The sequence below is a fragment of the Anser brachyrhynchus genome (assembly GCF_964034855.1).
Source record: "Anser brachyrhynchus genome assembly, chromosome: 1".
NCBI classification, from domain to species: domain Eukaryota; kingdom Metazoa; phylum Chordata; class Aves; order Anseriformes; family Anatidae; genus Anser; species Anser brachyrhynchus.
Window position 1 is genome coordinate 204991543 of NC_137694.1, and position 15413 is coordinate 205006955.

Consider the following 15413-nt stretch of genomic DNA (forward strand, 5'->3'; position numbering starts at 1 on the left):
GCGATAGGAGAAGAGGAAAAAGTGGCACCGGGGGCGGTTTAGGTGGATACTAGGCAAAATTTCTTCAATGACAGGGTTGTGAAGCATTCGAACAGGCTGCCCAGGCAAGTAGTTGAGTCACTATCCCTGGAGGTATTCGAAAGCCATGTGAATCTGGTGCCTAGGGACATGGTTCAGTGGTAGACTCGGCGGTGCTAGGATAACGGTTGGACGTGATGATCTCTGAGGTGTTTTCCAACCTAAGCGATTCCATGATCCTATAATTCCATGACTGTGAGAGGCCCAGGGTGCCGGGTTGGCATGGCCTGCATCACTCCTTCTCCTGAGATCAACGACACAGAGAGGAGCATTGGAGGCAAAAGTCTGCCTGAGCTTTTATTCACAGCAGAAAGCAGCCGCAGCTGAGCTGAGGCTGGGGGCAGGATGTGGTGGGGCATCTGAATTCCTGGGGCGCTGTCCTGTGCCTCCCAGTGATGCTTCTGTGGGCACTGCAAAGCTTCCTGAGGGCCAGCTGCCACCTCCGAGCGCCGTCCTGGTGCTGGCAGCCGGGCGCCGCTACTCTCGCTGTCCTGCGATGCAGCTGCAGCAGAAAGCGCTGTGCAGAGCCCGAAGCGCCTCTCTTCTGACGCGGGAGGGCCGTGGCTGGCACGCTGGGGCTTGTGCGAGGTCAAGGATGCCTGTGGGGGACAGAGAGGTGTAGGTTAGGGCCTGAGCGGGTGCTGGGCAAGCCTTTCCCCCCCTCCAAGGCCTTTCCCCGGGGAGGGGTGGCCCAGGACCAGCCAGCCCCCCGGCGCGTGGTGCTGCCAACCTACCTAGTCCTTGGTGCTGCTCGCTGCGCTGAACAGGCCCGGCCAACAGACCCTGGGACGGTGCTTGTGCCTGGGACGTTGCTTGTGCCTGGGACGTTGCTGGCTCATCCGCTGGCATGTCTTTGGTGCAGGAGGAGGACTGCGCTTGGCCTCCCTGCTCGGCAGCAACCTGCATGGGGAGAGCAAGAGCACAAGCAGGTGATGAGAGGGATGTCAGCCCTTGTGCCTGGGGCGTCTGGAAATGGAGAGCAGCAGACAGCTCCCCAGCACGCACACCCCACGTGCTACTTCTGCCTCTGGCTGCCCTCGGTGCCCGGTGCCCACCACGCGTGCTGTGCTTACCTGGTGCCCCGGAACCATAGCCAAGGGAGTAGCCGCTGCTCCTGCTTCATCAGCTGCTGCTGGACTGAGATCAGTGATGTCCTCCCTGAGAAGATCTGCAGTCACAGGAGAAGCCACTTCTTCTCGTGGCGCCGCTGCTGCAGTGAGAGGGGCTTCCGTGGCTTCCCCTACAGCACCTCCAGCCAAGGCAGAGGCCGAGGATGTAGAGTCTACAGGCTCTGCTGTGGGAGGAGGCACGCTGGGTCCTGTGGCCGAGGGAGCAGTTGGTGCCTTGCTCGTGGCTCCCTGGCTCATGGCTACAGCATGGCGTAGGACTGCAGACACGATGATCCGGGCTCTTTCATACAGATCTTCGTCAGAGACAGTGGAGGCATGTTGGGCACGTCCCTGGCTCTCAACCGTCACTGCAGTGCTGTGCTCGATGGGAGTGGGACAGGCTGGTGGCTTTGACTCTTGAGCCCCACGTGCCTGGGGAGGCGCTCTGTAGCCCTCGTCTTCAAAAGCAGGGGCTGATGGACAACTTGCTGGCCTGCTCTCTGACGGTTGTGTTGCGGTGAGAGGCGTGCCGTGCCTCTCTTCCAGGCAAGCAGGCGATGTATGAGTGTCCAAAGAGCCAAGAGAGGCACTTGTTGGGGGTTCTGCTTCTTGTGCTGCAGCCTCCCTGTCCGCGCTGCTGGGTGAGCTGCCCTCTTCCTGGGGAAAGGGCTGTGGTTCCTTGAAGAGGCTGGGGAACCTGGGGTTGATCCAGGAGTTGAAGATGATAATCTCTTCCTCTTCATCCGAAGCCACACGACCACTTTCCTTCGTGCCCTGGCCCTGGCTTGTCTCATCCTTGCCGCTCCACTGCCTGGGTTTGATGTGTATCTGTCTCTGCTGCCTTTGCTTCTCAGCCCTGTCTGGGCTTGCTGGTGCAGGTGCCTGGTGATGGCGCCCTGGCAGAGCAGTGGTCCGCCTGCTGTCCATGTCTGTCTGGACCTCGACTGCTCTTGTTGATGTCGCTGTGCACCCCGTGTGTGCCAGGTCCTCCAGTTCTGCAGGCCGTTGGCCATGTTCCCAGCTTTCAGCCATCGTCTTTGCCAGGACTTCAGACACAAGGGACTGTGCTGTGTCCCGCAGTGCCGTGAAAGAGTCTGTGGGGCAGTGTGGGGCAGCCTGCCGACTCTTCTTCAAATCCTGGGGCACTGCTGTTAGGAGAGGTGGTGTTCCGTGGCCTTTGCTCCTAGGACCTCTGCACAAGGGAGGAAGCTCTGCCTCCCTCATGGCTCCCTCGTTGCAGGCTATAGCCTTGCTAATGACACTGGAGACGAAGGCCTTTACTGGGTGTTCCATGTCCTCGGCAGAGGCTGCAGGGCTGTCTTTGGCACGGTGCTGACTCTTCTTCCAATTCTGCGGCACTGCTGTGAGGAGTGGTGGTGTTATGCGGCCTTTGCTCCTGGGACGTCTGTCCAAAGGAGAAAGCCTTGCCTGCCTCATGGCTCCCTGGTTCCGGGCTACGGCGTTGCTAATGGCAGTGGAGACAAAGACCTTTACTGGGTCTTCCATTTCTTCGGCAGGGGCTGCAGGGCTGCTTTTGGACGAGTGCTGACTCTTCTTCTTCCCATTTTGGGGCACTGCTGTGGTGAGAGATGGTGTTCTGTAGCCTTTGGTCCCGGGACGCCTGCCTGAGGGAGAAAGCCTTGCTTTGCTGTTGGCTCCCTCGTTGCAGGCTAGAGCATTTCTTATGACTGTGGAGACGAAGGACCGTACTGTGTACTCCATGTCCTCGTCAGGGGCCACAGGGCTGTGTGGGCCACGTTCCCGGCTCTCTGCCCTCACTGCCTTGTCCCTCTCACCAGAGATGCGCGGAAGAGGTGGCAGAAGCTCTTGGTGGCTGTGGGCCTCTGTGCCCAATGCCTTTGCCCTTCCTCCAACTGAAGATGCAGAGGCTGTTGCTTGTAGAGGGGGCAGCTTGCAAGTGACCCTTTCAGATGATGACGTCTGTGCTGCAGGCACTTGCTTGGCTGCTGCTGCCTGAGTCGCTGCCTGCCTTGGGAAAGGCGGCATGGCTGGCAGACGGATTGCCTCTTCCTGCCGCACCCCACTGTGTGGCAGTGTCTTCATGACTTGCAGCTTCTCCATCTGCAAGAGAAACTGAGGAGAAAGGCCGGGTTACTTTGGTCATTTCTGCCATTCCCCTCCACGTCCCCCTAATGGTGCTCCTGTGAGCTGCCCTGCAGTGGCCCCATTCATGCCCTGGCAGGGGACCACGCACAGCGGGGCTCGGCTTGCCAGGGTAATGCCCTGCCTGTCTCCTCCTGAATTGCTGCCTGCTCGTCGGAGGCTGCCAGGGCTGCCAAAGATGTTCTTCCGAACCCTCCTGGGGCTCCCGACTCTGTGTGGCAGCTGCCAGTGTGACGCACGCTCTCTGGGCACGACCGCACTGGCTGCCTGTCCGCATGGAGGGACGATGGAGACAGCTCCTGGTTGCGGACAGCCAGGTTGAATTAGGCCGCGCTGCTCTTTGTGCCTCTGGGCACAGAAATGCCAGGGCCCTGTGGGCTTTGGCTGTCCTGGGGGTCGGCTCTTCATGGAGAAACTCCAGGTTTGGGAATAACTGTGTCCGGGCTGGAGGTGTTCAGGGCCAGCTGGCCAGCTTGCTCCAGCACCGTTCCCATCCTGGTGCTCTCCGTGCCGTCCCGTCACGCTGCTGTCCCTGTCTTGGTCCCTGAGCCTCACCTGGCGCTGCTCCTGTACGCTCTGCTGCCCTTCAGCGGGCTGGGAGTGATCCTTATTCTGCTGCTCCATGGTATGCTCCAGGTCCTCTGACCGAGAACTCCAACGGGCACCCAGGGGAGCTGCTGCCTCCTGGCAGAGCTGCTCTCCTGAGAGTGAATGGACAGCCCGGGGCTCGGGCCTTATAAGGGACACCGTTGCCATGGGTACCCCTCCGTGTCACAATGGCCTTTGGGTACGCCACCGCCCACGCATCACAAAGCCCCGGTGGTCGGCGGACACCCCAGGGACACCGTCTCACACGCCCCCAGCAAGGTCTGGATTGGCAGGCACCTCAGGCTCCTTCCAGCCAGTGCCCCCGGCACAGCCCCAGGTCAGGATTTCTCAGGGGAGTCAGCTTAGCTCCCTAACTGCTCCCATCAACTGCGCGTTACCTGCTCTGCCGGGAGATGCTCTGCTCGGTCATCTGGGTAAGCTTCCTGGCTCTTTGCCTGACTCCCCACACATCAGCAGAGACCGCGCTCGAGCTTGGACACCCGTCAGGCAGCCCTGGCAGTGCAGTTTGAGCAGGAGCATTAGCAGGGAATCCTCCCCTGTCCGGGCAGCCAGAGCCCTGTGGCTCTAGGCACTGTGAAGGACTCCCAGAGAAGGCGGGCACCAGGTAGCGGAGCCGGTGGAGCTGGCGGAGAGGTTGCTTGAGGCGGGCTCTGGCGGGGCTGCGAGAGGAAAACCCTGGGCAGCCGCGGGAAGATTCCCTGCTCGTTGCTTTCAGAACAAGCCGTGGAGAAGCTTTCAGCGGCAGAGCCACAGCTGTGCCATGCTGGTGTTTAGCCCGCAGCTTCTCTGGCTGCTGAAGCAGGTCCTATGCTTCAGAGTTGTGCCTGAAACAGTGTTGGTAACACAACGGTGTCTTTGCTGGAACAGGTTGCCCAGAGAGGTTGTGGAGTCTCCATCCTTGGAGATCTTCAGAAGCAGAATCCTCGGAATTGTGCGTAAAGGCAGTCCTTTGGCGAGAAAGAAAAGGAATTGGAAAAACAACCCAAAAACTAGCGAAAAAGAAAAAAAAAAACCAAAAACACAAAAAAACAACAATGGTTAGGTATTGTCCAATTGTCTGGCCTGAAAAGCCATTAAAAGGAACTTGACTATTTTGGCCGCAATACAGGTCTGATGAAAATTCTGGCTTTAAGTTTATATGTAAACAATAAGACTCCTTTTTTGGAGGAGGAAGCAAGTTATGCTCCCTCTAATCCTAATATTGCACCGGAGGCAGCAGTAGCTGCACCAGCAAAGAAGTATATGTGTATGTGTTTGAGCCAAAGTATTGCTGTGAAGTGAGTGACTCCTCGAGGAACTCGGCCAGAGACAAAACAAAATAGTCTGGTTTTTGTTCTAAGTGATATATCCTTGTAGCATGAACGAGAAGTTTAAGGGGCCTCTCTGCGTGATCGCGTGATTGTGCTGTGGGAGTGAGACGCAGCATCGCTGCGAAGCGAGCGCGGAGTTCCGATCCGTGGTTCTGTATTCTCCGTGAGGGGAACGGCCGGAGATGAACGAAGCGCATGACAGATCGAAAAGGAAGTGCTGTTTTATCCAAGTGTCGATTGGTGGTGCCCACTACATGGGCCCGGTGGCGTATCTTGTAATCCTATTTTGTTCTTAACCATTTTGAGTGTGACAAAGAGGAAGGCAGGAGCGTTATCTAAGTAACAGTTTAGAAGTTTTTGTACAGCAGATACAACATGAGAATCCTGTAACCGGATGGCCTGTCCCGAATGGCAAGGGGTGGTACTGGCTATGCGGCAATACATCCAGGAAGGTGTTGCCCCTTGGCTGGAAGGGAGCTTGCACCCTGGGGACAATAATTCCAAATGTACCTATTATTGAAGAATAATAACGTCTGAGGCCTTGGGCTGTCCCCAGCCTGGCTGTCAGTGATGGCAGGTGGCATTGTTAGTAACAGAAGAGGAAATAATACAATATTGCTTGATGTGGTACATTTGCGATGTACTGTTCCGGGGCTGCGCTTGGATAAGATACAAAATATATGTGCAAGGATAGCATGGGAGAATGCACCGGTTCATGATGAGGAGTAAGGAGGACTAAAAGAATGCTCAGTTTGCAAGCCATCTAGATAACTGGGGCCTCTTGGACCCTGGGAACTGGATCAAACCAAGCTTGCGGTTTGGACTGAGACCGAGGGCTCAGAGAGCATGCGTAAGAAGAAAAGGTTAAAAAGTTCAGCTCTGATGAAGACATCTTACTTCATCCCAACGACCACCCGGACGACCACCAGAGAGTAATACGCAAGCGCAGAAGGACTGATAAGATAATTAGCATACGAAGCCGGGCTAGGCAGAGCTAGGAAATGAATACGCAGAGATGTGTTGTGAAACTCAATGCATATGTAATATTTTAGGAGATAAAAGAGAACTGAGTGAACAAGTCGGACAAAGTTAGATTTGGGCAGGCATGCCCCTAACTTCCGGCGCCTAATAAAGCACCTTCATATAATCACTTTGTGGATTATGTGTTTTCATGAACGCTGACAGCATCTAGACACAAGAGGCCTTTCATTTTCTTTGTACTGAAGGAAACGCGCTCTCTGGAGAGAGCAGTGCCCCTTTTCTCCAAGTTCTGGCGGTTCCATGGTAGTTGATGTGGCCTCTCACTTTGTGGGGGCCTGATTGTCATCACCATTTGTGAGGGGCTTCTGCACCCCCCCGATCACTGGTTGTCGCCAGGGCTTCCCCCCAGGATGTCTGGGCAGGCCCAAGCCGGTGGGCAGGCTCAGGGTGGGCCTTGTCCCCTGCAGGGGCAGGCATCTGTCCCTGAGCCCACATCCCACGAGCAGCTCCTGCACTCGTGGCTGCCTCTGCCCGGGGCGCTGCCGCTGCTTCTGGAACCTTCCTGCAGCCTCTGGCAGCTGGCGCCTGCTTGGCGGCTGCACGTTGGGCTTGGCAGCCTGGGATCTGCGGGCCGTGCCAGCCTGCAGCATGGCATTGGCGGCCTTGTTGCCGTCCCCAGGCCACAGCTGAAGGGGGATTTGGGGGATTTGCTTTCCAGGCACTGGGCCAGTTGGGGATGCAATATCCCACCACATGCACAGGCAGTTCGCACTGAACAAGATGGGCTTTGCAGCCCCGTCCTTCCCTCATACCCTGCTCCTTCCAGGAGCTGCCACCCCACAGAACGCCTCCTCAAGCAGAAGTAACACCCCAGCGGTAGCCTGCAAACTGCAGATGTGCCAGGGGCCCGTTGCTGCTCTGGCATTATGCACAAAAAAGCCCAGCTCCAGCAGAAGGACGGGATCCGTACCTCCTGGCGCTTGTGCGTTGCCTATGGCCTGATTGGGCAAGCCAGCATGTAGTCGGAGCCGGTTCTCAAGGCTTTCCCTATTAGTTGGGAACCCCGTGGAGGGATTTTCCTGGGCTGAGGGTGTTGGCTCTGCTCTTACTAGCCCAGATCTTCTTTAGATGGCAACAAGAAGGGAGCTGGGAAACTCCCAGACATTGAGGCCATCTCCAGGGCTCTCCAGAGTGACGCCACCTGGCACCTTCCCATGAGCAGTGGCCAAAGCACAAGGGCCCATCTTCTTTATTGGAGAAGTCCCACACGGGATTTCCAGTCCCAGAAATGCTTAAATACTGTTCCTCCTTTCTTGCTTTTCAGCGTGTCTTAGTACCTGGGCTGGGTGCCTCCTTCCTTATTAAACTGGGGCTGCCCATGGGGGGCTTTGAGCTCCTCCATGGAAAGAAGCCCACCTTTCAGCTCTCGGAGAACTTTGCCTGTCTTCACGGAGTCCCACATAAGAAAGAAACTTTTCCTGATTCTTTCTTATGTGAATTTGGCCACATCGGCAGGAAAAGTGTCCTGACACATGTCCTACTGACTGCCTTTTCCTTGCCGGGCAGCTGGTTGGTGAGCAACAGCTGTTGCAGCACTTCCTCCTCTTGTGTGCTTGCAGGCTGCTGACAGCACGTCAGGAGAGCTTACAGGCTGCTGACAGCACGTCAGGTTTTTGCAGTGGAAAATTCCACTAACCTTGCATTTTCAAAAGTGATTGTGCAGGCATGGCAGTAGCATAGCAGGTGAAGTACGTTAAACAGATAAGGGGAATGTCCCACAGTCACAAAATGAGGAGGATAGCTAAGAAAAACAGGACAAGCAGTGCAAAATCAGTAAAAACAAAAATCACAGGCCCTCTATTCATGAGAGATGAAAAAAAAAAAAAAAAAGGATCAGGAGAAATGAAAGGTTGGTCAAATAAAATTGTACATATATGGTATAGTAGTAAGCATCACGTAGTTTGTGAACCTAATTCTCCCCCTGTACTCAGCTCTGGTGAGGCCGCACTGTGAATACCCTGCTCAGCTTTGGGGCCGTCACTCCAAGAAGGACGGGGAGGTCCTGGGGCCTGTCCAAAGAAGGGCAAAGAAGCAGCTGAAGGGCCTAGGGAGCAAGTCGTGTGAGGAGTGTTGAGGGAGCTGGGGTTATGTAGCCTAGAGGAAAGGAGGCTGGGGGAAGACCTTATCGCTCTGTACAAGGACCTCAGAGAAGGTTGTGGTGCGACGGGGGTCAGTCCCTTCTCCCAGGCAGCAGGCGATAGGAGAAGAGGAAAAAGTGGCACCGGGGGCGGTTTAGGTGGATACTAGGCAAAATTTCTTCAATGACAGGGTTGTGAAGCATTCGAACAGGCTGCCCAGGCAAGTAGTTGAGTCACTATCCCTGGAGGTATTCGAAAGCCATGTGAATCTGGTGCCTAGGGACATGGTTCAGTGGTAGACTCGGCGGTGCTAGGATAACGGTTGGACGTGATGATCTCTGAGGTGTTTTCCAACCTAAGCGATTCCATGATCCTATAATTCCATGACTGTGAGAGGCCCAGGGTGCCGGGTTGGCATGGCCTGCATCACTCCTTCTCCTGAGATCAACGACACAGAGAGGAGCATTGGAGGCAAAAGTCTGCCTGAGCTTTTATTCACAGCAGAAAGCAGCCGCAGCTGAGCTGAGGCTGGGGGCAGGATGTGGTGGGGCATCTGAATTCCTGGGGCGCTGTCCTGTGCCTCCCAGTGATGCTTCTGTGGGCACTGCAAAGCTTCCTGAGGGCCAGCTGCCACCTCCGAGCGCCGTCCTGGTGCTGGCAGCCGGGCGCCGCTACTCTCGCTGTCCTGCGATGCAGCTGCAGCAGAAAGCGCTGTGCAGAGCCCGAAGCGCCTCTCTTCTGACGCGGGAGGGCCGTGGCTGGCACGCTGGGGCTTGTGCGAGGTCAAGGATGCCTGTGGGGGACAGAGAGGTGTAGGTTAGGGCCTGAGCGGGTGCTGGGCAAGCCTTTCCCCCCCTCCAAGGCCTTTCCCCGGGGAGGGGTGGCCCAGGACCAGCCAGCCCCCCGGCGCGTGGTGCTGCCAACCTACCTAGTCCTTGGTGCTGCTCGCTGCGCTGAACAGGCCCGGCCAACAGACCCTGGGACGGTGCTTGTGCCTGGGACGTTGCTTGTGCCTGGGACGTTGCTGGCTCATCCGCTGGCATGTCTTTGGTGCAGGAGGAGGACTGCGCTTGGCCTCCCTGCTCGGCAGCAACCTGCATGGGGAGAGCAAGAGCACAAGCAGGTGATGAGAGGGATGTCAGCCCTTGTGCCTGGGGCGTCTGGAAATGGAGAGCAGCAGACAGCTCCCCAGCACGCACACCCCACGTGCTACTTCTGCCTCTGGCTGCCCTCGGTGCCCGGTGCCCACCACGCGTGCTGTGCTTACCTGGTGCCCCGGAACCATAGCCAAGGGAGTAGCCGCTGCTCCTGCTTCATCAGCTGCTGCTGGACTGAGATCAGTGATGTCCTCCCTGAGAAGATCTGCAGTCACAGGAGAAGCCACTTCTTCTCGTGGCGCCGCTGCTGCAGTGAGAGGGGCTTCCGTGGCTTCCCCTACAGCACCTCCAGCCAAGGCAGAGGCCGAGGATGTAGAGTCTACAGGCTCTGCTGTGGGAGGAGGCACGCTGGGTCCTGTGGCCGAGGGAGCAGTTGGTGCCTTGCTCGTGGCTCCCTGGCTCATGGCTACAGCATGGCGTAGGACTGCAGACACGATGATCCGGGCTCTTTCATACAGATCTTCGTCAGAGACAGTGGAGGCATGTTGGGCACGTCCCTGGCTCTCAACCGTCACTGCAGTGCTGTGCTCGATGGGAGTGGGACAGGCTGGTGGCTTTGACTCTTGAGCCCCACGTGCCTGGGGAGGCGCTCTGTAGCCCTCGTCTTCAAAAGCAGGGGCTGATGGACAACTTGCTGGCCTGCTCTCTGACGGTTGTGTTGCGGTGAGAGGCGTGCCGTGCCTCTCTTCCAGGCAAGCAGGCGATGTATGAGTGTCCAAAGAGCCAAGAGAGGCACTTGTTGGGGGTTCTGCTTCTTGTGCTGCAGCCTCCCTGTCCGCGCTGCTGGGTGAGCTGCCCTCTTCCTGGGGAAAGGGCTGTGGTTCCTTGAAGAGGCTGGGGAACCTGGGGTTGATCCAGGAGTTGAAGATGATAATCTCTTCCTCTTCATCCGAAGCCACACGACCACTTTCCTTCGTGCCCTGGCCCTGGCTTGTCTCATCCTTGCCGCTCCACTGCCTGGGTTTGATGTGTATCTGTCTCTGCTGCCTTTGCTTCTCAGCCCTGTCTGGGCTTGCTGGTGCAGGTGCCTGGTGATGGCGCCCTGGCAGAGCAGTGGTCCGCCTGCTGTCCATGTCTGTCTGGACCTCGACTGCTCTTGTTGATGTCGCTGTGCACCCCGTGTGTGCCAGGTCCTCCAGTTCTGCAGGCCGTTGGCCATGTTCCCAGCTTTCAGCCATCGTCTTTGCCAGGACTTCAGACACAAGGGACTGTGCTGTGTCCCGCAGTGCCGTGAAAGAGTCTGTGGGGCAGTGTGGGGCAGCCTGCCGACTCTTCTTCAAATCCTGGGGCACTGCTGTTAGGAGAGGTGGTGTTCCGTGGCCTTTGCTCCTAGGACCTCTGCACAAGGGAGGAAGCTCTGCCTCCCTCATGGCTCCCTCGTTGCAGGCTATAGCCTTGCTAATGACACTGGAGACGAAGGCCTTTACTGGGTGTTCCATGTCCTCGGCAGAGGCTGCAGGGCTGTCTTTGGCACGGTGCTGACTCTTCTTCCAATTCTGCGGCACTGCTGTGAGGAGTGGTGGTGTTATGCGGCCTTTGCTCCTGGGACGTCTGTCCAAAGGAGAAAGCCTTGCCTGCCTCATGGCTCCCTGGTTCCGGGCTACGGCGTTGCTAATGGCAGTGGAGACAAAGACCTTTACTGGGTCTTCCATTTCTTCGGCAGGGGCTGCAGGGCTGCTTTTGGACGAGTGCTGACTCTTCTTCTTCCCATTTTGGGGCACTGCTGTGGTGAGAGATGGTGTTCTGTAGCCTTTGGTCCCGGGACGCCTGCCTGAGGGAGAAAGCCTTGCTTTGCTGTTGGCTCCCTCGTTGCAGGCTAGAGCATTTCTTATGACTGTGGAGACGAAGGACCGTACTGTGTACTCCATGTCCTCGTCAGGGGCCACAGGGCTGTGTGGGCCACGTTCCCGGCTCTCTGCCCTCACTGCCTTGTCCCTCTCACCAGAGATGCGCGGAAGAGGTGGCAGAAGCTCTTGGTGGCTGTGGGCCTCTGTGCCCAATGCCTTTGCCCTTCCTCCAACTGAAGATGCAGAGGCTGTTGCTTGTAGAGGGGGCAGCTTGCAAGTGACCCTTTCAGATGATGACGTCTGTGCTGCAGGCACTTGCTTGGCTGCTGCTGCCTGAGTCGCTGCCTGCCTTGGGAAAGGCGGCATGGCTGGCAGACGGATTGCCTCTTCCTGCCGCACCCCACTGTGTGGCAGTGTCTTCATGACTTGCAGCTTCTCCATCTGCAAGAGAAACTGAGGAGAAAGGCCGGGTTACTTTGGTCATTTCTGCCATTCCCCTCCACGTCCCCCTAATGGTGCTCCTGTGAGCTGCCCTGCAGTGGCCCCATTCATGCCCTGGCAGGGGACCACGCACAGCGGGGCTCGGCTTGCCAGGGTAATGCCCTGCCTGTCTCCTCCTGAATTGCTGCCTGCTCGTCGGAGGCTGCCAGGGCTGCCAAAGATGTTCTTCCGAACCCTCCTGGGGCTCCCGACTCTGTGTGGCAGCTGCCAGTGTGACGCACGCTCTCTGGGCACGACCGCACTGGCTGCCTGTCCGCATGGAGGGACGATGGAGACAGCTCCTGGTTGCGGACAGCCAGGTTGAATTAGGCCGCGCTGCTCTTTGTGCCTCTGGGCACAGAAATGCCAGGGCCCTGTGGGCTTTGGCTGTCCTGGGGGTCGGCTCTTCATGGAGAAACTCCAGGTTTGGGAATAACTGTGTCCGGGCTGGAGGTGTTCAGGGCCAGCTGGCCAGCTTGCTCCAGCACCGTTCCCATCCTGGTGCTCTCCGTGCCGTCCCGTCACGCTGCTGTCCCTGTCTTGGTCCCTGAGCCTCACCTGGCGCTGCTCCTGTACGCTCTGCTGCCCTTCAGCGGGCTGGGAGTGATCCTTATTCTGCTGCTCCATGGTATGCTCCAGGTCCTCTGACCGAGAACTCCAACGGGCACCCAGGGGAGCTGCTGCCTCCTGGCAGAGCTGCTCTCCTGAGAGTGAATGGACAGCCCGGGGCTCGGGCCTTATAAGGGACACCGTTGCCATGGGTACCCCTCCGTGTCACAATGGCCTTTGGGTACGCCACCGCCCACGCATCACAAAGCCCCGGTGGTCGGCGGACACCCCAGGGACACCGTCTCACACGCCCCCAGCAAGGTCTGGATTGGCAGGCACCTCAGGCTCCTTCCAGCCAGTGCCCCCGGCACAGCCCCAGGTCAGGATTTCTCAGGGGAGTCAGCTTAGCTCCCTAACTGCTCCCATCAACTGCGCGTTACCTGCTCTGCCGGGAGATGCTCTGCTCGGTCATCTGGGTAAGCTTCCTGGCTCTTTGCCTGACTCCCCACACATCAGCAGAGACCGCGCTCGAGCTTGGACACCCGTCAGGCAGCCCTGGCAGTGCAGTTTGAGCAGGAGCATTAGCAGGGAATCCTCCCCTGTCCGGGCAGCCAGAGCCCTGTGGCTCTAGGCACTGTGAAGGACTCCCAGAGAAGGCGGGCACCAGGTAGCGGAGCCGGTGGAGCTGGCGGAGAGGTTGCTTGAGGCGGGCTCTGGCGGGGCTGCGAGAGGAAAACCCTGGGCAGCCGCGGGAAGATTCCCTGCTCGTTGCTTTCAGAACAAGCCGTGGAGAAGCTTTCAGCGGCAGAGCCACAGCTGTGCCATGCTGGTGTTTAGCCCGCAGCTTCTCTGGCTGCTGAAGCAGGTCCTATGCTTCAGAGTTGTGCCTGAAACAGTGTTGGTAACACAACGGTGTCTTTGCTGGAACAGGTTGCCCAGAGAGGTTGTGGAGTCTCCATCCTTGGAGATCTTCAGAAGCAGAATCCTCGGAATTGTGCGTAAAGGCAGTCCTTTGGCGAGAAAGAAAAGGAATTGGAAAAACAACCCAAAAACTAGCGAAAAAGAAAAAAAAAAACCAAAAACACAAAAAAACAACAATGGTTAGGTATTGTCCAATTGTCTGGCCTGAAAAGCCATTAAAAGGAACTTGACTATTTTGGCCGCAATACAGGTCTGATGAAAATTCTGGCTTTAAGTTTATATGTAAACAATAAGACTCCTTTTTTGGAGGAGGAAGCAAGTTATGCTCCCTCTAATCCTAATATTGCACCGGAGGCAGCAGTAGCTGCACCAGCAAAGAAGTATATGTGTATGTGTTTGAGCCAAAGTATTGCTGTGAAGTGAGTGACTCCTCGAGGAACTCGGCCAGAGACAAAACAAAATAGTCTGGTTTTTGTTCTAAGTGATATATCCTTGTAGCATGAACGAGAAGTTTAAGGGGCCTCTCTGCGTGATCGCGTGATTGTGCTGTGGGAGTGAGACGCAGCATCGCTGCGAAGCGAGCGCGGAGTTCCGATCCGTGGTTCTGTATTCTCCGTGAGGGGAACGGCCGGAGATGAACGAAGCGCATGACAGATCGAAAAGGAAGTGCTGTTTTATCCAAGTGTCGATTGGTGGTGCCCACTACATGGGCCCGGTGGCGTATCTTGTAATCCTATTTTGTTCTTAACCATTTTGAGTGTGACAAAGAGGAAGGCAGGAGCGTTATCTAAGTAACAGTTTAGAAGTTTTTGTACAGCAGATACAACATGAGAATCCTGTAACCGGATGGCCTGTCCCGAATGGCAAGGGGTGGTACTGGCTATGCGGCAATACATCCAGGAAGGTGTTGCCCCTTGGCTGGAAGGGAGCTTGCACCCTGGGGACAATAATTCCAAATGTACCTATTATTGAAGAATAATAACGTCTGAGGCCTTGGGCTGTCCCCAGCCTGGCTGTCAGTGATGGCAGGTGGCATTGTTAGTAACAGAAGAGGAAATAATACAATATTGCTTGATGTGGTACATTTGCGATGTACTGTTCCGGGGCTGCGCTTGGATAAGATACAAAATATATGTGCAAGGATAGCATGGGAGAATGCACCGGTTCATGATGAGGAGTAAGGAGGACTAAAAGAATGCTCAGTTTGCAAGCCATCTAGATAACTGGGGCCTCTTGGACCCTGGGAACTGGATCAAACCAAGCTTGCGGTTTGGACTGAGACCGAGGGCTCAGAGAGCATGCGTAAGAAGAAAAGGTTAAAAAGTTCAGCTCTGATGAAGACATCTTACTTCATCCCAACGACCACCCGGACGACCACCAGAGAGTAATACGCAAGCGCAGAAGGACTGATAAGATAATTAGCATACGAAGCCGGGCTAGGCAGAGCTAGGAAATGAATACGCAGAGATGTGTTGTGAAACTCAATGCATATGTAATATTTTAGGAGATAAAAGAGAACTGAGTGAACAAGTCGGACAAAGTTAGATTTGGGCAGGCATGCCCCTAACTTCCGGCGCCTAATAAAGCACCTTCATATAATCACTTTGTGGATTATGTGTTTTCATGAACGCTGACAGCATCTAGACACAAGAGGCCTTTCATTTTCTTTGTACTGAAGGAAACGCGCTCTCTGGAGAGAGCAGTGCCCCTTTTCTCCAAGTTCTGGCGGTTCCATGGTAGTTGATGTGGCCTCTCACTTTGTGGGGGCCTGATTGTCATCACCATTTGTGAGGGGCTTCTGCACCCCCCCGATCACTGGTTGTCGCCAGGGCTTCCCCCCAGGATGTCTGGGCAGGCCCAAGCCGGTGGGCAGGCTCAGGGTGGGCCTTGTCCCCTGCAGGGGCAGGCATCTGTCCCTGAGCCCACATCCCACGAGCAGCTCCTGCACTCGTGGCTGCCTCTGCCCGGGGCGCTGCCGCTGCTTCTGGAACCTTCCTGCAGCCTCTGGCAGCTGGCGCCTGCTTGGCGGCTGCACGTTGGGCTTGGCAGCCTGGGATCTGCGGGCCGTGCCAGCCTGCAGCATGGCATTGGCGGCCTTGTTGCCGTCCCCAGGCCACAGCTGAAGGGGGATTTGGGGGATTTGCTTTCCAGGCACTGGGCCAGTTGGGGA

The 15413-nt window shown here is 56.6% G+C and overlaps 1 protein-coding gene across 1 annotated transcript in view; it reads left to right on the top strand.

Moving 5' to 3' along the window:
- Window positions 1–1454: 1454 nt before the first annotated feature.
- The window catches only part of LOC308187818 (uncharacterized protein), a gene marked incomplete at its 5' end in the record, with an annotated part of 243917 nt that continues 229958 nt past the window's right edge, over window positions 1455–15413 (top strand). Inside the window, one exon of the mRNA XM_080576145.1 lies at window positions 1455–1459. Coding sequence (XP_080432271.1) covers window positions 1455–1459 — 5 coding nt within the window. The remainder of the gene's footprint in view (window positions 1460–15413) is intronic.